The sequence below is a fragment of the Trichomonas vaginalis genome, chromosome I (genome assembly GCF_026262505.1).
Source record: "Trichomonas vaginalis G3 chromosome I, whole genome shotgun sequence".
NCBI lineage: Eukaryota > Parabasalia > Trichomonadida > Trichomonadidae > Trichomonas > Trichomonas vaginalis.
The window spans coordinates 1,801,173-1,825,738 of NC_067203.1; the positions used below are offsets into that span (position 1 = coordinate 1,801,173).

General features: G+C 29.3%; 5 protein-coding genes across 5 annotated transcripts, besides 1 other annotated feature; 3 read left to right on the forward strand and 2 right to left on the reverse strand.

The window, feature by feature from the left end:
- Positions 1-3,506: 3,506 nt before the first annotated feature.
- Positions 3,507-17,214: a mobile genetic element.
- Positions 4,967-5,390, forward strand: TVAGG3_0910920 (uncharacterized protein; the record flags this gene model as incomplete). The annotated part of the gene is made up of 1 exon (XM_051251795.1): positions 4,967-5,390. A coding segment is annotated over one exon (424 nt), but the record flags the coding sequence as incomplete, so codon positions are not given.
- On the reverse strand, positions 11,782-12,636 carry TVAGG3_0910930 (uncharacterized protein; the record flags this gene model as incomplete). The annotated part of the gene is made up of 1 exon (XM_051251796.1): positions 11,782-12,636. A coding segment is annotated over one exon (855 nt), but the record flags the coding sequence as incomplete, so codon positions are not given.
- TVAGG3_0910940 (DNA/RNA polymerases family) lies at positions 13,457-14,139 on the reverse strand (the record flags this gene model as incomplete). Its single annotated transcript, XM_051251797.1, has 1 exon — positions 13,457-14,139. A coding segment is annotated over one exon (683 nt), but the record flags the coding sequence as incomplete, so codon positions are not given.
- Positions 17,215-18,145: 931 nt separating the features above from the next.
- On the forward strand, positions 18,146-18,883 carry TVAGG3_0910950 (protein of unknown function (DUF3447); the record flags this gene model as incomplete). The annotated part of the gene is made up of 1 exon (XM_001311040.1): positions 18,146-18,883. One exon carries the CDS (start codon positions 18,146-18,148, stop codon positions 18,881-18,883), a length of 738 nt encoding a protein of 245 aa, XP_001311041.1.
- A 312-nt stretch (positions 18,884-19,195) lies between these two features.
- On the forward strand, positions 19,196-19,984 carry TVAGG3_0910960 (Ankyrin repeat family; the record flags this gene model as incomplete). The annotated part of the gene is made up of 1 exon (XM_001311039.1): positions 19,196-19,984. One exon carries the CDS (start codon positions 19,196-19,198, stop codon positions 19,982-19,984), a length of 789 nt encoding a protein of 262 aa, XP_001311040.1.
- Between the last annotated feature and the right edge of the window lie 4,582 nt (positions 19,985-24,566).

The window sequence follows — 24,566 nt, forward strand, 5'->3', positions numbered from 1 at the left end:
CACAGCCTTGTAGCTTATATCGGCGCGCAGCGAAGCTGCGCGCCGATAGAACGCGTATATATAATACAAAACTTGCTGCACTTTTTTCGCCGTCTTTAATTAAATCAAATTAGCTATCTAAATTTCATATTTTCGTGACTTATTTTTGACCATTTTCGGTAGTAGTAGATGAGTGCGGGTTGTGTGACTTTTTTTGTAACATCTATATATAGACGATGCATTAAAATATTTATATACTAAACACATTAAAAAATTAACATTAATTTTAAAATAATTTATTTTTTTATCTTTTATAAAAGAAGCTATATATAGATGATGTCAGATATTCCGCGATTAATTAAACATTGTTTAAATCCTGAATGGGTTAAACTTCAATTTAAAAATGAAGATTGTGAATTATTAAATGAATATGAAAGCCAAAATAAGCTAATGAGGTATAAATATAATGATAAAGAATATTTAATTTCATGGAATCAATGGAGTCATAATCAAAGACCTCATAAACGAGAAGAAGAAATTGAAAATAATGAAATGGAAATCATTGATGACATTCAAGAGGATGGAATTCCTAAATTTTGTAGAAAAACCTTTAGGACTAAGTTAGGAGCATATAAACGTAGAGTATTAAATCCTGAATATCTTAAACATCAATTTAAAAAGGAAGACTGTGAATTATTAAACGCTAATGAATATGAAAATGCTAAATCAAAACTGAGATATAAATATATTGGAAGTGATGAAAGGTGTAAAGATAAAGATAAAGTTTATTCAGTTTCATATAATAACTGGCACACGTTAGGGATAAGAAAACATTTAGGAGATTATGGGAAATGTTCTGAATTCTTCAAATCTAGTATATACGAGAGAGTAAAAGAAATCAGATATAATTATCATTCATGAATGAAAAATAAACTTTAAAAATTCATGTCTTACATTTTTTGAATAATTTATTTTTTTAATTCGTATGAAAATGAGTGAATCAAAATTCGTGACTGTGAATCAATTAATGAATAAACTTTCACCAATTCTCACCCATGTTAAACAAGTAGACGTTTATTTCGATGATTATAGTAGAAAGTTTATATTTATAAAGGTAAGTTTAATATTAAACCTATTGCTTTTGCATTTGATGGTAAATTAATCGAAAATTCAAAAATTTGGGAATTAATTCCGGATATTGAATTTATAACAAATATTAAGGATAAGTGGTTTAAACAACAAAACCTTTTCACTAAAGTTCTTTGTAGATTAATGATTAAAACTGAGGAAAAAGAATTTAACGGATTTAAATATCATCCATGTAAAATTTTAGAACTTGGTAACGAAAAACTTCAGAAAAAATTAAACGAAAGACTATCAAAAGATAAAGTTGAAAGAGTAAATAAACTCACTAAAGGTAATGATGATGAAGATGAATTTGATGAGTTCAACATTGAACTTTAAGAAACTAATGATTATTTGAATTTATGAAATCAATTATTTGATTCATTCTTTCTTCAATAATTTCTATTCTTTTTGTTAAATCATCTATTTTCATTAATGAGGTGATTCTTGATTGAGGAATAGATTTTAAACTAACAACACCTTTTATTTTTGAAATTTTGAATCCATGACCCTCCGGGTCTTGGACTCTGTCCTCAACTTTAAACATTTTATTCAATTTACATGTTGTCAATTCTTCAAATAATTTTTTATTATTAGCATAATAGTCATTAAATTCTCAACAGATGAAAAAATTTTTATTTCAGTAATTGGTTTAACAACGTTTATTTTTTGTTGAACATTTTCACTTTCATTTATTTCTTCCTCCTCTGTTTCATTTATTTTTAAAATCGGTTTCATTTATCATTAAATAAAAAATTAGAATATAAGTGATGAAATATATTTTTTAATTAATATTAAATCAGAGATGGCGGCAGGATTCTTTAAAAAATTATGGGAAGGAATTAAGAAAGCTGCAAGTTGGGTTCATCAAAAGATTATTAAACCCGTTGCAAACTTTTTGGCACCAGTAGCGAAAACGGCAGGAACTATCATAGGAGGAGTATTAGGTGCTAAAGCAGGTAATCCGGCGATGGGAGCACAAGCAGGTAACGCAGTTGGTGGAATTGCTGAAGGAATACTTAATAAAATAGGGGGTTAGTGGAAAAATAAATAAATATTATTTTTATCTTAGTATCGGTTGTAGTCGATAAACCTTATCTCCTTTATTTAATACTTCCTTACCGGAACATTTGCTATTTGTTCAGCAACGTCACTAATTGCTTCTTTATTCTTAAATATCCAATTTGCTCCTTTCTTAATCCCTTCCCAAACTTTATGCGCTCCTCTTTTTACTTTATCCCACAGTTTCTTAAAGAATCCTGCAGCCATAGTTGATTATTTCATTAAAATTAAAAATTCATTTTCATCTTTTAATTTTGATTTTTTTTTAATAATAAATGACGACTAACTATTTAGTGCCAAACACTAAACCGATTAATGGAAATGTATTTCATTCATTCGAAAAGATAAATGAAATATTCGCAAAGAATGATGGAAGAAGATATTATAGAGAACTTGAAAGTTCATGCTATGACTCTGATGCTCCATATTTTGATGATAAACAAACTCATTTAAGAATTACAAATCCGGCTCATGATGTGAACCAATTAGGTGACACATATATTAAACGCAAAGTTAAAGCAACTCTAGTTTCAAATAAAGCTTTCACATGTGATGCCGCTTTTAAATGCATGCGTTTATTCGTTGGTTACAAATCATCAAATCAAAGCTTTAAGCAATTAGAAGTAGAAACCGAAAGAGGTGATGCTGGTTATCTTCAGATGGATTGCGCCCGTGAATCTTTCGCATTTGCAACATATAAACCAAAATCAGAAAGGAAAGTTAAAAAGTTTGTTCATTCGTTATATAATAATGTTCAAAAATATGATAACTCAGTATGTGGTAAATATATTGACCCTTCAGAAGTTTTCAAGAAAGCAAATGAAGAAGTTGATGTCACTTTTGATATGATTATTCCGGTAAATGATTTGTTAGCATTTCAGGCGTTCGATGATTATCCTAAATCATTTGGTGAAATCATTCTTAAATATTATGTTTTCAGGGATACTTTAGTATTTTGTCAGGTTGACCCGTTAAGAGTTGCTGATTTACAAAATTACGTTTATGAAAAGATAACTGATGAAAATTATGAAAAGATTATGAATCATGTTTATAAATATGATCGCAAATTCCAACAAATCGGACTTCCTGCCAAATTAATTACAAGCTTAGCCGCTACATCTGCTGACGCAACAGTTGAAGACGTTATTATTTCATGCACAAAGATGGAAGTTTTAGAGGATAAATGCATTACACCAGGATACGGTTTAATTGAAGAATCAGTTAAAGCAATACCACGTTTATTTAGTAAGGAAGATCCATTCATGATTCCAGCTCAACATATTGACGTTCGTTCACTAAATGGAGGTTGCATCACTCCTGAAGGTATTAGCTCAGATTTCTCATACGCTCTTCATAATGTTACAGATGTTGTGTTTTTCCGAAGAATGCAATGCAAAGAACGGTTTTAGAAAATCCAATGCTTCGAGGTCTTCAGGTCACTATAGATTCCAGAAACTTCCCCGATCAAGCGATGACCACAGTGGGACATATTCTTTACACGTATGCTTCAAGCTTCTGATTTAGATGGAGTGAATGAATGCACAGAAGAATACGAGGACTCATTAACTAGACCACTGAATGATGATATGGCACGCCATTAGCTAGAACATGGAAAGACCAAACTTCATTCTTATGCACTATTCCAGTTCAACGTGATGGAGCGGGTATATTCTTTGATGGATTAGAAACTTTCAACTCACAAGTTACAGTACAAGTGAAAGCTTATCCAATCATTCAGGGTGAAAATGACACTTACTGTTCAAAGTGACAAATCCTCCTCAGGTTTGGTTTACTAGGACTACATATTGGACATGGACACCGGATGAAGGTTTGAAATATCATCCAACAGGTACACCACCGCAGTATAGAAGTTCATATGATGAAATATTGATGAATAGAAATGTTTAAAATTATAAATTTATTTTTGATTAAATGGATTTAAATTCATCCACCCCTTATGAAGAATTAGCAGGAGTATATAATACATACGTAGATGATATGATTAATGAAGCATTGAGTGATAATAGAAATGCTCTATCTAAGGAAAAATTAATGAAAATTCCATATTCTGAATGTTACTTAAATTCAATCACTGCAGCAATTGGTAAACAAAATAAAGGTAAAACATTAACGATATTAAAACAAATTATCATTATTGCTAACACTTCACCCTATTCACATGTGTTAATTTATATCAACCGTTCAGGTTCACCTTCAGATGATACATTTGAATCTTTAAAGCATTTAATCAAAATTCCAATTATTTATTTATCACAAGAAGAAGCAGAAGATTATTTAAAAAACTTTGTAATGTATAAAGAATTATATAATACAATCAAGAAGCAAGGATTAGAGGATAAAATTATTGATAAACAACGGGATGAATTATTTGAAACACTTTCTATTTCAAATTTTGATAGAGAATTTTTGCATTCACTCATTTTTCTAGATGATGCGGTGAAATCAAAACTAATAACTAATGAGAAATCATATTTTAATCAATTATTAACTCAATGTCGACACATTCAGTGTTCATTCTTCATGGCTGTTCAATACTTTAAAGCATTAAGCACAAACATTAAATCAAACCTGTCCACCCTTTTCATTTTCAGTGGTTTTAGTCGTCAACAGTTGAACGTTATGCTTTATCAAGTGAATTTACCAATGAGCATTAATGAACTTTACACACAATATCAACAATTAGGAGAACATGGAAAAATAATAGTTGATTTAAATAAAGGTTCCATTAAATTCGAATAACTTTTTATAATTAATTTTTATTTTTTATTTATAATTAAACATGACAGAAATTGCAAATCTTCTACAGGTTCCATTAAAACAAGGAACAAACAAAAAGGGTGCATATAATAGAACTATGAAAGTTCCAGACGGAATGAAAGAATTAGTCCACATTGTTGCCGGTCTTCAAAAGGATGTTAAACAAATGAGAAACGTTTTAACATTACCAGAAGCTCAAGCATATGCCAAACGTCACGGACCAAATTGGGAAGCACACGAAGCAGACATTACGGGTCCAAATGGAAAACCTGATGGAATAAATGAAGTTTTCGTTACTGATGGTCAAGGAAATATTAAAGTCATAAATGGGTATAAATTAACAATGACGGATTATCCTAAACGTAAAGCATATAATGAACATTATCCTATGCAATTTGATGAAAATGGAAAAGCTGTTAAACAATACATTGGAGAAGGTGAAAATGGTCCAATTAATTCATACCGTCATAATCCATATTCTTACTTCAATGAAGAATTAAATGCTATTGAAGAGGGACCGGATGGATTACCACGATATTCTAACCAGTTTGATGGTCAATATGCAAATTTAAGACCTGAAATTCCAGCTAAGAAATTCTTTAAAGTTGCTTTATTCGATCCAGTTTTCGCAAATGTTAAAGATGAACTTAAACAGCAATTCCAACCAATTATAGTAGCAAGAATTGCATCAGGTGCTTTATCTCAAGCATTCAAAGATTTAATTAAGAAACCATTATATCAGCAACGAGGTTTAACTTATGATTTAGTTAAGGAATCAGATAAAAGAAAATTTGAGAAATCAGATGATTATAAGAATGCAATTAATGAATATATTCGGTCTATTAATTTCGATGAAAATGCTAAAAATCAACTTCATGAACAAATACAGGAAATAATAGATTCAAAAGTTCCAGCAAAATAAAAGTTTAAATATATTTTTTTATTCGAATATAAATGAGAAGACGTTTCACTAGTCAAAAGAACACTAACGCAAAAGCAGAGATTACGGTTGGTTATAACGTAAATGATGATAAATCACGAATTATTCAAAATGTTAAAGTTAATGTTAGTCCTGAATTAACAAGGTCAGCAACTCAACCAAATTTATTAACTCGTGACTTACCGAAGAATGAGGAGAAGAAAAAAAGAAGATGGAGACCCAATCATTTTATCTGAACCTGGTAAAGAACCTGTTGAAATTCCCACTTATCCAACATACCCCCCACTCTGATAACCCAGGAATCTACGATTACAGTCGCAATGCGCCATATAAAATAGACATTAATTCTGAATTAATGAAAATTTACCGTGATATCATAACTGATAATTATGATTCAATAATAAATTTAATTGACCAATCCGGTTTAATTATTTTACCTTATGAATCATTAATTCACATTATCGCCATTCTTTGTGATGTTCAAGATTCAGACGTGAAGATTCAATTTTTCATAGATGATGAGGTTTCATGCTGCGGAACAGTTGCAAAAATAAATCCTATAAAGGATATTAGCACAATTAAGATATCAAAGAACGGAACAACAACTGAACTTCATTTAACATATAATGATATTTATAATAAAATAGTTGATGAATATAAAATATCACTTGAAAAATTCTTTGTTAAGGCTATTTAATATTCAAGCATTAACATTATCGAATAATAATCCTTTGAATCATAATCGATAATAATTGACCTTTCACCAGTTTCTATCGTTTGTTTTATTTCTTTTTGTTCCCCACTATCCGGATCGGTCATTGTAATTGTTTTTGTTATAGTATCAGCTTTATCTTTAACTTCAATCTTTTTTCCATCGGGATATTTAAACCAAAATTCCAAAAATTCGATATTGTCAATCTGTTCATATTTTAATCTATCAATTACATTTTTAATACCATCTGAAAATCTTATGAAATGGTCATTATATGGGTTTGATTGAACTAAATTTGAATGAAGTGAAATATAACCTGATGATGAATATGACATCGACTCATATTTTCTGAAAACACTAAAATTTATAACATGAATGAATTTCTTATTCGTTGAATTTATGAATTCTTGAGGTAATCTTATTCTAGTTTTATTTATCACTGGAAAATAACGCTTTACCATATTTTTAATCGTAATAAAAAAATGTCAATTATCAATATTATTTCGAATAATAACTGTGAATTAAATTTAACAGTTAGCGGAATTTATAATGTTACTCTCGTTTCTGTGAGTGGTAAATTTAATCCCATTCTTTTAGACCCTTCAGATTATATATCATTTATTAAAGATGACCATGAGCCGCATAGCGGCGGGGTCGTAGACCTAAAAACGTATGATATGTATATAAATAATGTGATAACGAAATGGGATATTAACATGATTTTAAGTTATTTAAATGAATCATTTATCGTATGGTATGAAGAAAATTTTAAATCAAAACCTGATAAACTTTTTGAACTTGATGAAATAAATAACCTTATTAAATTTCCGCTGAAAATTAAATTTTGTACTCCTCGTCTTCGTTCATTGTTGGGGATATTAAATTTTGAAAAAGATGTTGGGGATGTTTTGTATTCTGACACTGGTTCTAATTTCATTTTAATCAAATGTGATAAAGTTAATACCCCAATGAGATTTTCACATCAAACATTAGACCCTAACTCTTACCCATCAATACAAAACATTTTATCCATCAACTTAAACATATTTCTTTATCATATCCGTTTCAATTATCCGGGAATTCATTTATTCTTCATTCAAAAGATTTATCAAATATTAAATTTAGAATAACTGACCTATTTGATTGTGATTTAGAATTTATGAATGAAATATTATGGCAATTTCAAATAGAAAAAATAGCTGATGAGATAACAGATTAAATATTTATTTTTAAATCGTAATAAATGATTAAACAACAGCAACCACAGACCATTACATACGCCATATATGCATATAATTCAAAGACGGCAGAACAAACGCAAATGTTGAAATATGGAGATTTGGAGATAGTATTGAAAAATGACCATTTCGAATTCGTTTGCAAAGGTGGTGCAGTGATATCAAATATAAAAGAAATTTTATTTATGAATTCAAAAATTAAAGGAATAACGGATGATATAACATCAATTCCACCAGAAGAACAAAGATATTACGCATTAAATGCATTTCCTAAAGTTTTGAAGATTGGAAGATTTAATTTAAATGAGGAATTCATAAAAGGTTTCCTAAATGACATAATGAAGAAAGCAGATAAGGAATATGTTAACGATGAGTTAGCAAAGAAAGCAGATATATCATTTGTTAACGATGAGTTAGCAAAGAAAGCAGATAAAACTTATGTTAACGATGAGTTAGCAAAGAAAGCAGATATATCATTTGTTAACGATGAGTTAGCAAAGAAAGCAGATAAAATATTGTTAACGATGAGTTAGCAAAGAAAGCAAATATATCATTTGTTAACGATGAGTTAGCAAAGAAAGCAGATATATCATTTGTTAACGAAATATACCAAAGTTTGATAGGAACAAAAAATATTGAAACTATTGTTGGTGACTTTTCTGTCAATGAAGAAAACAAATATTTTAGATGGGAGTTTGTACAGTCCTTAAGAAATGGTATACGGTATAAACTCATTCCGAAAAATAACAATGAAATGTATGTAGGCTATATAAAGAATAATGGCACACAAGTTAAAGTTCCATTAGACAACAACTGCTACTTAAACTTATATGGAGACGAACAAAAGAAATATTTAAGAGTTTATGAAATGACGGATATGACATTGTCTAACGTAGCTCCAGCACCGTTATTATTATGAATGGTGTTGACGCACATGTAGACCCAAAAAAGCAAACATTATATTTAGAATATTATAGATATAAAGATTAATGCAATAGAAAAAACGAGAATAGTATACTATTATGAAGATGACAAAAATAAATATTATAGTCAAGATTTTACATACCCTGAAAACATAAGATTATATTATAAAAAATATTCGACACAAACCAGAAGAAACCCGAAATAGTTACACTATATTTTAAGTTCAAAAGAGACAATCCTATAATATCTCATATGTTTGATTTAATGAACCCAGTAGGTTCTATTTATACATCTATGGATGCAAGAGGTCCTCAAGTAATGTTTGGTGTTGGTGCATGGGAACAAATAGTTGACAGGTTTTTGTATTGTGCAAACTCTTCAAAGGAAACAGGGGGAAGTAAAACAATTACGGGTGAAAATTTACCTGCACACAGTCACTACATAGATTTAAGCACATCTCAAGCAGGTTGGCATAAGCATAGATATTGGGATTGGTCAGGAATGACAAAAGGTAAAGGATATGATGTTAAAGATGATGTTAAATTTGCCATAAATTGTTACTGGAGTGACACTCAGGGAGAAGGAAACCATACACATCGCGTTTCAGGATATACACAAACAACGGGACAAAGTAAAGATTACATGCCACCATTTATGACTGTATTCGCATGGTATAGAGTTCAATGAACGCTCAATGTTTGTGAAACAAACTTTAGGAGCTCCAAAAGAGCAAACGACATAATTTAAATTTTTATTTTAGTATAAATGAAGATTCTACCATATGGTGTTATTGGAAGAGATAAAGATGGAAACCCAATATTTGATCCAAAGTTAAAATTAAAGTTACTGACAAGACAACAACTTGAAAAGTTGCTGAAACCAAAACAGGATGAAAAATGAGAAAATGAGAAAATGAGAAAGAAAAAAATTTAAATTATGCAATTTTATTTTTATCATAAATGACAAAATTAATTAAGCCAACTATTTCTAAATTAATGATACCAATGAAATCATTTCATGGAGTACTTATCCCAGGTTCTTCACAATTAGCCGGGGCAAGTGTTGTGACTCAAGGTGGAACATTAGCGAATCCATTCAAATTATTAACTAAAGATGAACTTAATAAAATGATGATAAAATAACTGATAACAAAATTTTATTTCACTACTACCATAAAAACAGGTGAAAAAACAGGTGAGATCTCACCTAGCCGCTTTGCGGCTCTGACCCTTTGGGTCTCTTCACCTAAATTATATTTTTGGTCAAAGCTTCCACGAGAGAAAAGATTCCTCATTCGCTAAGGATTCCAAAAATGAAAAAATCATTGATTTCGGCTGAGAAAAAACAGCAAAACCCTTCTTCCACGGGAACAAAGAAATAAAGAAGAAATAAAGAAGAAATAAAGTAAATTTTTTATTTATTCCCGTGGAAGATAGAGCACTTTTATGATACTTTTTATTCACGACAAACAAGACAAATAAAGAAAATGAGAAAATACGGCGCTGTCGCGGTTCGAACCACAGACCTTGACCCCTCCATAACACCACCTTAGACCACTGTGCTACGTAGCCTGTCGACATAAGATTTTATAAATTGCATATTTGACGTAAATTTATTTCCCAGTTATTCAAAAATAATTAATTATTGAATGACCTGAAAACATTAACGTAAACATTAACGTAAACATTTATTTCCCCGACTGTTGTCAAAATGTCGTGTTGTCACACTTTTTCAGAGAAGTTAAATGACCTGGTAGCACATGGTAGCATGGTAGCACCTTCGGTTCTTCAAAAATAATTAATTATTGAATAACCTAAAAACCATGAGACTTTGTCTCCGGACTCTTTGAGTCACTTAACGATAAAATAAGTGATAACAAATTTTTATTTTTATCATAAATGAATACCCCACAAGCTCAAAATTTACCACGAATCATAACAAGGGAGGAAATGATAAAAATGATGCAAGAACATGTTAAAAATAACAAACCACTAAAATTGAGAAAATGTGGTTATGCGTAATGATGGAAAGAGAGATGTTGTCGAAGAGGAATAAAAATTAAATTTGGATAGAGTTTAAAAATTCATCTTTATTAAATTCATCTCTTCCAATCAATTTATTTATTCTATTAAATTCTTTTATTTTTGCTTCACTCAGTTTAAGGATTGAACGATAAGTTTCTAATTTTTCGATTATTTCTTTCCTCTCTTTATCGTTTTCAACCCCACCATTGTGGCTTCTTTTTGTAATAGCATATTTTTGATTTAATTCTGTTTAGTTTCTTTTTATATTCATCGTCTGGACTCTTGACTGCTTCGTTGTTACTCATTTCTTACGAAATAAAAAAATTAAATATTATTTAAATATAATGGAGTAATAAAATAAATCGGAATTTCTATTAATTTATTGTCAACTTCAACTAATGCATTGCCGTTAATATATCTAACAAATTCAGCTATTGTGTCAAATCTTCGTCTTCTTTTTGTCATTGATTTATCAGTTTTTCCATAATCGAGATGAATCAAAACTTTATCCCTTGTTTAAAATTCATGAGCCCCGAATTAATTTGTTCACGTTTAACATCATTCAACCTTTCCATTTGCTTTCTAATATATTCCCATTCTTTTGAAATATCATTTTTTCATTTCCACCGGTTTCATGTTTATTGTTCTATGCCATGTATTATTGTAATAATATACTAACTGCTGTATGATGGAGTCATGATTTCCATCCCAGTATATCTGACCATTAACCCCTAACGCATCTCTAAGAGTTCTCATTACCGCATCAACTATTTTATTATGAAACGTATATGGAGAGGATGAAAAGTAAAAATTAATTTGTGGGAAATAATGAGCCATAGCTGCCTGAAATCCTTTATCACCATCACCCCTTATATTATCTACTCTTTCATGATCTAGTAAGTATTGAATAGCTCTTCTTGTTTCCTGTTCTGTTTTCCCTTTCACCGGAATGCAATATAAATATCTGGTGTTAATGTTAATGGCAAATAAATAAGTAACGTTTCCTCTTGAATATTCTAAATGATCGATTTCGTATGAATATGGATATGGTGCAAATGAAGGGCGACTAAATTTTTCCTTTAACGGTTGAATTTTTGGGTCAGTTGGTTTATTTAATATTTTGAAATCCTTTTTAAAATCTTTTTGCTTCTTTAATGTTTGAAATGGATATAATAAAGTGAATGATGAAGGATTAACTGAAGGAGGAGGAGGTACTGTCGTTGGAGGGTTTGGTGTTGCAGGTGGTTTAATTTTATCTGCTTTGATTTTGGATTTCATTCCCCCCTTCATTAATTCTGGATGTATTCTATTCATTTGTTTTAAATATGCTGTATATAAAGGTTTGATATACTTTCCCGCTTCGAGTTTATGTTGAAGGATGAATTCCAAAAGTTGATCTTCATTTAAAAGTCGGGCTGAATATGGTTTAACTAATGAATCATAAATTAAAGCTTGTGCTTCATTTATGGTCTGAAGGACCTGGGCGTTTTGCACCTTTTGTTTTTGTTCCTTTGGTTTTTGCGGCTCAGGATTATATAATTTATATAATTTATATAATTCATCAATATCTTCTTCTGTTAATACTTTATTTTTGAAATCTTTCAATTGTTTAAGTTGTGATTTACTTTTTCCCTTTGAATATTCATTATTTTTAATTTTGTCTTTAATTTTAGAAATTATTTTATCATGATATTTCAAAACTTCATTTTTATAATACGAATAATAATAATCCATATCATCACCCGTTATATTGTTATCATGTTTTTGGAGATATGATTTTAATTCATAATAATTAAGAAAATTTTGATTAAGTACTAAATCATCAATTAAATTTTTTAAATCTACGCTATTCATTTATATAAAAATAAAATAAGTGTTTTAAGGGTGCCCGCCTCTTTGAATCATAGTATCAAAACCATTATTTACGGTTCCTTTTGTCTCTTCTGTGGCATTTTATTAAATAAATGGCATACAACATCCATTTTCACAACATACAGCCTTAGTGTGTGCTCCTGTTAATGCAGTCTTACCGATTGTTAAGCGAGTCATTGACCCGTTTTTAAGTTGTAAATTAATATTCTGACCATCAAATATCACTTTATCATTTATTATATCCAAATAATTTTTAGGTGTTAATTGTTTATTTTGTCGTAAACTAACTCCTTTCATTTTTTGTGCAATCTTTTTAAAATCACTTCCATCAATTGAACCGTTGAATGAAGTATAACACTTAGGACATAAAGCAACCATGTTATCACCTTGTTTCTCAATTGCTAAACCCAATAACTTCTTCTCATGTGCTTTTTCTTCAGCTTTATTCTTTAATTTAGGTTTAAATTTCTCATTAAAACAGAAGAAATCAAAAGGTGCGAATTTGTAAATGTTTTTATCATAAAATTTTTTATCGGTTACAATTGCTTGAAATGCTTGAGTGTTAGGAAGATTTGGGTCGCCAGCGATTGCCCAATAAGATGAATCAGTATCACCTTCAATGAAATGAAAACGATTAACATCCATGCATTTATACATAAAATCATAAATGAAAACCAAATACCAGTATTTTGCGTTATCTAAAGTGAAGAATGCCTCTTGTAAACATGTATCACATCTATAAAATCTATCTTTAAGCATCACTTGATACGTATCCTCTCCTATTTCTCTTATGTTTTTAAACTTATTTGACATACATGCAACGCGTGCCTTCTGTGCATTCATTATTTTAGTCTTTGCGTAATTTTGTGTATTCATTGCATCGTAACCATATGATCCATTAAGTGAAATCTTGCAAAATAAACTTTTTCCTTTATTTCCTTCTAATTCAGCCTTTTGTCTTTCGTTCATAAATTCATTCGCAAATTCATTAAAACAAGTATTTTTCGTAAATGTTAAAATTGATTGAATGTCATCAATGATAAAATGAAATCTGTCTATTAGATACCAAAGATAATAAGAAGAAAATGGTTGATATTGGTTGTGTGTTGATGCTAACTGAGTTAATTTCCTCTGTTTCTGGTCAACTGGTAGATTGTTTGATTTCATGTAATTATACATAAAACCACCAATTGTTTTTTCATCTGTGATAATATCAAAGTTTCTTATTATTGGTAAAAAGTTTATGTAATCATTAATGTATTTTTCATCAATGTGACCCTTTACTTCAGCCACGAATAAAGTATTTTTCTTCTTAATTATTCCCAGTGCTTTTGCTTTCTTTGTTGCTGTATCACAAATGATAACACCATTCAATCTTCCCGGCATATACATTTTATGGTCAGTATATTGAATGAAATCATGAGGATTAGATGAAAATGATGAAGGATATAATGAATTAAAGTCAACACCAACGAAATGAGTCATAATGTTGGAAGTGTCCTCATTTGATACAGTTTTAGTTTCTGGATTATATGAAAGTTTATTAATGTGCGTGATTCCTTTAAGATTTACTCTATGTTGAACATTTGATAAACCACCAGTAATTCCATTACGGAGGATGTGATAAGCTTCAACTGAATCTAGAGTCATTGGTAAATTATTTTTTAATGTATAATTTCTTAAATTGATTCTTAAACGTTGAACATCTTCATCTTTATTTGATTTTACGACATTGCAATAACAACACATTAACTGACAATTTTCTTTGGTATGTGGTTTTTCATTATCGATTCTATCTAATGTTGGTTTATTAGCATATGTAAACGCTTTACCACACATTTTGCATTTAGATGAAAGGATTAAATCGTGATAGTATTGATAGTCATCCATTGAAACATTGTTTTTAGTATCCCTTTCTGCTTTTTCATCTTGTTTCTTATATGAATCAATTTTATATTTCCAATACTTTTTTGTTAATTCAAAACTTGATTCCACATTTTCTTCTTCTGGATATGTTTCGTTAGGATTGAAGTTCTTATATGCTAACGCGTAACGAATCATTGATGCATTCGATGATAAAGAAAGATTATGAAGCATGTCAATTTTATAAACAAATGTTTCTTCAATAATTTTATCAATTGGGTCAATCATAATTTCAACGTCTTTATTGCAATAATGAATAAAATATTCTAATCTATTCTCAAAATTTTTAGCATCATTGAGATATATTTGATAATCTGAATCGGATATTGTTTCTTGAGTTAATGCTGAATAAAATGAATCTTGAGTGAATGGTTCCACTTTATATAATTCATCTTCGTAATTCTCCCATGTGATGAATTGATAAGGGAAAAAGGATTTAACACGTGATTTATTGTTTCCGAAATCTTGAGTGAATTGGTCTAATGTTCCACCCGCTATATAATTTCTGATGTCAATAAATCTTAATTCATATGGACAGTTTTTTTCTTTACAATGATTTGCTTAAATTGAGAAGAGGAACCCAGCAGTGATTTTATTTTCCATTTTGCAGTGTTTAAATCACGAAGAATTAAATTTAAATCAAACTTTCCCGAATTAAAACCTATGATATTCACTTTATTGAATTCCTCATCTAGAAGTTCTTTAAATGCTTCCTTCTGTTTTTCATTTAATGTATGGGACAAAGTCCCCGCCGTTTGGTCCGTTTGCGGCTTCATTAATTCTTCATATTGTTCAATATTTGATTTAGCAACTAATGAACAGGTTGAAAATAAAAATTCAATCCAATCAGAGATGAACGAATCACTTGATGTTAAGCAAAAATTCCTCGTAAATGTTTTATCACGGTCTACGACCTCGCGCTTCGGTCTGAAAGACCTTCAGGACTCAAAGAGTCCGTTTGGGCTTTATTTTGACAGTTTGATGATACCATAAATGGTTTTAAGTAAGCGTTCAAAGTTGCACATTCAGAAAGTTGAAGTTCTTCTTTAGTCTCTAATGTTTCGAAGTCAAAAGTAATATAATATCTTGTTGGTTTATAATATTCCTGCAAATTATGTGCTAATAGCCATTGATATATCTTCTGTTTCGTGATATGTGGTGCATATGGTTGTTGTGTGTTTTGCAATTGAACGTCTTGAATTAATCTTCCATTATTTTCTTTACATTTCTCAAATGCTTTAAAAATCTTCTTTGGTTTTCCTTTCTGGGTCATCACGGATAGAATATACTTCTTTTTGCAAAAGGGGCAAACTTTATATCCTGTGAGTGCTTCAACGTCTGTAATTCTGTCAGCGTGAAGTTTTCCACATGGACTCTGTGTTAATAAAATATTTACTGTTTCAAATTCTGGATCTATCATTATTGATTCCACTAATGGAAAGTCTACCTTATTTATGTCTACGTCTTCTGGTTGAGGGTCACAATATAAAAAATCAATATTAACGTTTAACATTCTTGCTAACCTCTCACTTTCTGATGAAATGTCAAATCCTTCATATGCATCTATGGCTTCATTTAAATAACTTCTACGAGTTTTAGGATTAACACCATCAGGAATGTTATAGAAGCGTTTAAATAACCTTCTACCTTCGTCTTATTTGATTATCATTCATTTTAGCTGTTCCGTTTTTGTTCATTTATGTAAGAATAAAAATTAAAAAATAAATAAAAATAAAGTTTATTTTTTTTAAAGTCCAGGGCTAAAGTCCATAAAATGAATTAAGAACACATAAATTTTTATCATCTGCGACGTGACGAATACATTTTAATTTACTCAAGAATGCGTACCCTGATACATTAAATCTAATTCCTGTCTTATTTAATTTCACAACTTTGAAAAGGAATGTATGAATAGCTATAAAATGATGAGATGATGTTTTAGGTGGTTGCTTCCATTTTTTCTGAAATAAATGAATAAATATAATGTTTATAAGTTTTCATATCTTTTATATTCTTAAATAACGAATGGTATAGACCTTTCAACTTCGTCTTCTTCGGTGCTGTTCTTTCATATGAAACATTATTAGTATCTTCAATAATGAAACCACAATCGCATAAAATTTTATATGTAACAATTGTTTCTTTTGATATTTTATCTAACAAATCAAAAACTTTATCAACACCTGCACATTTATTTAAATAATAATTTGTGTAAATATCATGGTCTTCTTTCTTAATCGTATTTGTTGCATATGTTACATTTTTCAGTGCTTTTTTGAATTTTTCAGAATCAAGAGGAGGTGAAAGTAATAATACATGGATAATCTCCATCGTCAATAAATTGTAACTTATGTTTATGAATAAATTTTGTGCCTTCTTCTGAAAGTGTTTCATCTATTTCACCATCTAATAAATTTTTAGTAGATTCCAAAAAGTAATTTTTATATCTTTCTTCATGAGATTTTTGAACTTCTGATTCTGAAGCTGGGATATTCATTAAACCCTCTACTTCATTCTCATTATATTTTCAACTTCTCTTAATTCCTTAATTTTTTCATCTATTTCATCTCTTATTTTTTCCAGTCTTTCAATTTCATCATATTCATCATCTTTAATCCGTTCTTCATAATATTCAGGGAAAACATCAGGTTCTTTAGGTTTTTCTTCTTCAGATGTGGGATATAAGAAATTTATAACATCATCTTTATTCATTTTTCCATCATAATCTAAATCATTTAATAACTCCGCGAATTTTTGACAATTTTCTTAAATAATATTTATTAACTTCATAACTCGCCTCCTCTAAATATCCTTTATTTCCTCGTTTGTGAATCCCAATTTTTTAACGTCGTTAGTCTTGACACTCATTTTCATACGAATTAAAAAAATAAATTATTCAAAAAATGTAAGACATGAATTTTTAAAGTTTATTTTTTTATTTTTTTTTTATTTTTTTTATTTCATTATGTATGGGTTTAGTGAAAATTTCTTACGATTCTGAAAATTTTTAAATCTTGATTTATTCAAAAACGTAAGAATAAAAACCGTAAAAATCATACATTTTTTACTTCATATGTAAAAAAAAATGATACAAAATCGCTCAAAAATGTATGAATTCTTACGTTTACAAAAAAAGTCACAAAACCCTTCAACATATACTACTATCATAAATTAATAAAACCAGTGAGAATCTAAACATGAAAGTTTGATACCAATGCATTTCTAATTCACACTATATTATTGATAAATTTAATTTTATATATAGAGGACAACACCCACACTTTTCCTCCCTTTAAATGAAATTGAAAGAACTTTGGAGGAATATATATCTTCGCACTACAGATCACCAAATTTTATTCAACATATCTTCGCACTACAAATCAAAATGAGACTTATAAAATTCTAGTATCCCATATACATCATCATTGTATTCCTCATATAGAATCTAATGAATATCATTTTGGTTGATGTTTTTTGAGCTTTTACGACTATTTTTTTTTGAAAATTTTGAACAATAAATTTTACGATAATAATTTTTTTTGAAATTTTTTTCAGTTCACAAATCATCATGACTGAGAGTGACTTTAATATTTCAGAACTTTTTGAATTAACGAAAGATTACACTGATACTTTTAAAGCATTCTACAGGCTTCATACTTTCGACGAAGATGAAATTGACAAAATTTACAAAGATATCAAAAACAAAATCATCGAAACAAAAATAATTTCTCCATCAACATTTGTCAAATCTATTTCATATGCAATACAATATAACAATCGTTATTTGATGTCATACTTTCGGATTTTCGAAAAATTATATGAAGATTATCAACCAAATAATGTTAATTTTGAATATTTATGTCATGGATTTGATAAGCTTATTTACGACAAATATAAAATTTCATATTTGAAAAAAACCGAATATGAAAATTGTTCCATAGAATTCCTCAACGAAAACACAATTTACAGATCAATAATGGAAGATGACATTAAATCATTTATAGGTTTCACAGAAAGGAGTGGATTTGATGAAAAACAAGTCATTGAAAATGATTTCTTTCCTTATAAATATCATAAGAATACATTGATTGAATTATGTTGTTATTATGGTTCTGTAAACTGCTTTAAGTTTTTGATCACTAAATTTAAACCAAAAATCACAAAAACATGCCTTAGATATTCATTTTTAGGAGGAAATCAAGAAATAGTAATGGAATGTCTTAAATATAAAACACCAGATGAGGATTGCCTGGAAAATGCAGTTGTTTCACACAACAATGACTTTGTCAGTTTTTTGCTCACATAATACGATATACAATTTTATAAAAATTATTGTCTCATATTCAATAATATTGATGCATGCTTGATATATTTTGATTTTAAAAGAATTTTCAAAGAATATTTGTATTGGATTTGCCAATTTAAAATACCATCTCTTTGCGAATATTTCATTTTGCATGGCGCAGATATTTATCGTGAAGGTTATAAATTCAATTCAGCAACTTATTATATAGTAGAGTATGGATGGAAAGAAATATTAGAACTTTTTATTTCACGTGGATTAGATATCAATAAAGCAAAATTTCTTTTTGTTGCTGCGGAATTTAATTGTAAAGAAATGGTTGAAATTCTCCTTGCAAACGGTGCGGATGTAAATTCGAATGATTATGAATTTAAAAAGACACCCATTCTTATTGCTGTAGAGAATAATTCTAACAAAGTGATTGATATTCTTTATTCACATGGTGCTGATATCAATGTATATGATGATGAAGGAAGAGGTGTTCTTTATTATGCAGCAAGAACTAATAATGTTGAGAAAGCAGAATTCTTCATATCACATGGCCTAGATCTAAATAAAGATCCTTCAAAAGTGACCAAAGCTCTTATTGTTGCAGTGAGAAACAATCGCAGAGAAATGGTGGAATTTCTTATTTCACACGGTGCAAATGTAAATCCTGCAGATGGAGAGAATGAAGGACCTCTTCATTATGCAATAGAGGATGACAACGCCAGCATCGCAGAACTTCTTATTTCCCATGGAGCTGATTTAAATGCAATTTTTTGTTGCAGCAGAACATATCTTCAATATGCAGTGTGCAAAAAAGCCTATGAAGTTACAAAACTTCTTATTTCACACGGTTCTGACATTCATAAAATCAATTATTATGGTCAAACCCTTCTTCACACTGCTGCAAGAAATGGTGACGAAAAAATGGCTGAATATCTTATTTCTCTTGGATTAGATGTCAATGCAAAAGATCAAGATGGACAAACTGCTCTTCATGCATCAGCATATAAAAATTCAGTGATGTGCCACAATTACTTATATCACATGGCATTGATATTGAAGCGAAGGATAATTCAGGCAAAACAGCACTATATATTGCAAAAGAACATATCTTAATTAATGGAAAAGCTTTAATCGAATTACTTGAATCCCATGGATCTCATGTTGATGACAGTGAAATAGAAGTAATTGAACCACCTATGATATTATATTCCCCTGGCGTCATGTTTGATTTTTAAATTACAAATTCAATAATTTAACAAATAAAAAATAATTCAAAATTAAATTTAATATTTGTTCATTATATAAGGATGCAGACTTGGCAATTCTTAAAAAATTTTCCGGCGAAATTGGCGTCCGAAGGGTGCCAATTTTGCCCGATAAGATGCATATATCATAGTTATAAGTATTTGGTTTTATGACTTATTTTTTTTCTCCTTTTTCTCCATGGCTCTATATTAGTCAAAATTTTTTCAAATTATGATACAATTTAGCCGGTTTTTATCAGAATTTTGATTTTGGAATTGATGCATATCGAAATATATAGCAAAATCCGAAAGAAGTTTGATTGGTATAGGGTTGCAAATTTGGAAAAAAGTGAGAAGTTTCCAATCTCAAAAAAACACAACTTCTAAAAGACGATTATAAAAAAATTATTTTTTTACTTTACATTTTGAAATCCAGAACTTTTTTGGAATTTTTTCGGTGTCTTTCATAACAGCCAATACATACGATAATATATACTGAGCCATTTAAACCATGATTTGAGCATCTTTAAGAATTAGCAATGCTAATGACCTAATCGTTGTCCGGAAATTTCCTTTGGAAGTTTCCAAAATTCTTGGCTTATTAAATTTAAGAGAGAATTGGAGAAAATTCAAGGGCTGGAAGTAACGTTCACTTTTTGGAAGTTATTAAAATATGTTTTAAAGTGCATTTAGAAACGATATTCTACAACATTTCATTATAAAAAATTGAATTCAAGAAGAAGTTTTTTGAAGCTGTAAAATAATTTTTAATAAAAATGCATAAAATAGTATATTGAACATATTTGGTATCAAAAAATTGAATAAAGGAAAAAGTTTTTGGAAGTTAATTTGAATTGTTTACATTTTTTTCTTGATCTGGAAGTAAATAAAAATTCACCATTTCATGTATGCTATAAAGAGGTCATTCACAATATTTCATGTATGCTATAAAGAGGTCATTCACAATATTTCATGTACACATTATAGTTGATTGAAAGAAAGATTCCCAAAATTTGGAATCTTATTTTGCTTCCTAAGAAGAGATTGAAAACAACAGTGGAGGAATTGCATCTTATATCTTTAATATTATGTTTTCACTCTTTAGATTACCAATTATATAAACATTTGTAAATGAAATTGTTTTGATTTCTTCCTTTTCTTTTGCATTATAAAGAATATTCAATACCTTTCGAAATATAGTAAATTTCATCAATATCAATTAAAGTTAGATATAGTGATTATAGAAATAATTTAATTATTTATCATACAAGCATATTTATCTTATGAACAAGCATTACATATCATATAAATCTTAACAACAAATGAATATTCATATAATCTTTTAACTTCCAGAAAAGGCGTCAAAAATTTTCTCACTGGGTTTTTGTCTATCAATCCCAGCTCATTATATACGCAACCAATCAAAACTCTGATATGGGAGTCCAAGGCTAACTTTTTGTTGTCTACCTAATAAAAGAGGAAGCAGCATTAGTGAGAATAATCGCAAATATTCAATTTAAATTATCTTTTTATTCTTAATTTAAAGTGACAAAAAGAATAAAAAACCTATTCTAAGACATGTTGTTATGTAAATGAGACTAGACATCATATTTTATGTTATGAAAAAAAAATATTTAGAATTTTAGAACAAAATAAATAGAAAAAATAGCATAACTTATGGATGTGCGTATATTAAATTTAATAAATTAAGAGAAATTATTTTTGGCGCCAAAATTATTCGTTAACTCTCAAATTTTTCTGAGTCAATAAGCCGCCAAAAAAGTGTCATTTTGTTTCGTTAGAGAAAGATGAATTGTCCATGTCATCCAATCGGGAACAAGGGGGATGGGGATTAGATGATAAAGAAGCAATTCATGCTCTCTATCTGAAGCAATCAGACTTACCAGCAACAATGTGAATCAGTCTTTCACTGAATGAGTAGGTGTTGGAAGAACTGTTCTCTAAAGCGATACAGTTGCGCTACATGTTCGTCAACTTGTCTAGAAATAAATATATCATTTGTTTTATACGTTTTTTCGTAATAAATCTATTTGTATTTGTTGTATTTGAGTATGAAGATAACAAAAACTACGGCATAAGACGCAGTACACTGGGCTTCGTTGCCATTTTATTTACCATGTTAAGAATAAACTTAACAGACATGCTTTGTTTTCGACGAAGCCATCTAAAATAACGTACATCTAAATAAAACTAAAAAACTGTAAAATTTCTTTATTTGATAGTATACTTCAAATTATGCACTATACCTTCTAGAATTCTATAACACTCTTTGCATATAATTTTTTTAAAAAAAGTTATATCTCGACAAAAATATGATTTATCAATAGAGTATGTAAAATAAAACTCATTCGCAGTATTAAAAAATCGTAAATCTTTCCAAAAAATTTTGAATTACAAATTTTAAAACTTAAAACAACATTTTTTGAAGCGAAAAAACGAAATCTAATTTTTTTTGGAAAATTTAGAATAAATAGAGCTCTTTAACTCGTCGAATACAAATTGTTTTCAAGTTTTTTTCAACCGGAAATTGAACTTTTAGAGTTTATACAATAAGATTCACATGAAAAAATACGGGTTTAACAAAGAAATCACCAATATAAAGGTTTTTTAGTAGAACGAGATTGATAAAAACTATGGTATGATAAAAAGACGATAATTTTTTTGGCGGGATAATTGAAGAATATGAATGATTCGAATTACAGACATACTCTAGTCCGAAACTTACTATGGTTCGTGACTTATTTTTGACACAGAATAGCTGTAGACTAAGGCTTACTCTAGATCCAGACTTATTATACAATTAAATTTGCTTTTGGAATAAGACTTAATTTTAGTTACAAACTTATCTTAATATCAGACTTATATTTAGAATCAGACTTACATTTCAAGTCAGACTTACTTTCGTCCGAAACTTACATTTCAAGTCAGACTTACTTTCGTCCGAGACTTACATTTCAAGTCAGACTTACTTTCGTCCGAGACTTACATTTCAAGTCCAAGGAAAAGAGACTATTGATGACTTACTTTCCATCGATGGTGCACAACAGCAAGGAGGGGATTGGTGGGTTTGGGGAAATTCGCTGAGGCACTAGTGTCCGGATTGTTCGTCAAATAGGTTTCCTTTCCTATAAAGAAATGACACTTTTTTGGCGGCTTATTGACTCAGAAAAATTTGAGAGTTAACGAATAATTTTGGCGCCAAAAATAATTTCTCTTAATTTATTAAATTTAATATACGCACATCCATAAGTTATGCTATTTTTTCTATTTATTTTGTTCTAAAATTCTAAATATTTTTTTTTCATAACATAAAATATGATGTCTAGTCTCATTTACATAACAACATGTCTTAGAATAGGTTTTTTATTCTTTTTGTCACTTTAAATTAAGAATAAAAAGATAATTTAAATTGAATATTTGCGATTATTCTCACTAATGCTGCTTCCTCTTTTATTAGGTAGACAACAAAAAGTTAGCCTTGGACTCCCATATCAGAGTTTTGATTGGTTGCGTATATAATGAGCTGGGATTGATAGACAAAAACCCAGTGAGAAAATTTTTGACGCCAAATTTATGCTGTGCTTCCAAATTTGCAACCCTAGATTGGTAAACAAATTTGAATTTTCGATTTTTTTTTTGATCATATGAATCTTGATACTATAAAGCAATATGATAACCTTTTTGAAGTATATGAGAAACTCTTTCACCTAAAATCGAATGATGCATTAGATGAATTATTTACAACTTTAATTAACAACTTTTTCACAAAATATAAAATTCAGCCAGTTCCATTTTTTTCGAGCCTTTTCACTGCAGTTAGTTAAAATTATGGATCGATTCTTCTTTACAAAAAACTTTATAACTTAATCAATGAAATTTATCCACTTCCATCATCATTTTTAAATTTCAATATACCAAAATCTATCGAAAAATGTTTGAAAATTATTACTAAGGAAAATGATGTATCATTCCCTAGAGAAGATGAAATTAGATATTTCATTATGTTTGATCAAATTGAAAAATTCAAAGAATATGCAATTAACAACAATATTAAAAATATCAAAATGAAATATTATTACATATTCCACATGAATTCTGTTCTTGAGAATTGTGCTTATTTTGGTTCTGTCAACATTTTCAATTTTCGAGAGAGGGTCAAAGTTGCTATTTGTCACTTTTCCACAAGAATATAATGGGGAAAAAGTTATCATATAGTTGATCTCATTCACTGAGGTGAGAGATGCATGTAGTGTAATGTTATAAATAGTGGGATTGCTGCTATAAGTCCTAGGTTCGAGACACATTGGCTTCATTTTTCTCTTTTTTATTGACGTAAACTATTCAATTTTTGTGTTCTCCATTCAAATTTCAGAATTTTTTTTGCAGATTTCACGCTACATTCGAAGTTACCTTTTGTAACAACCACCACT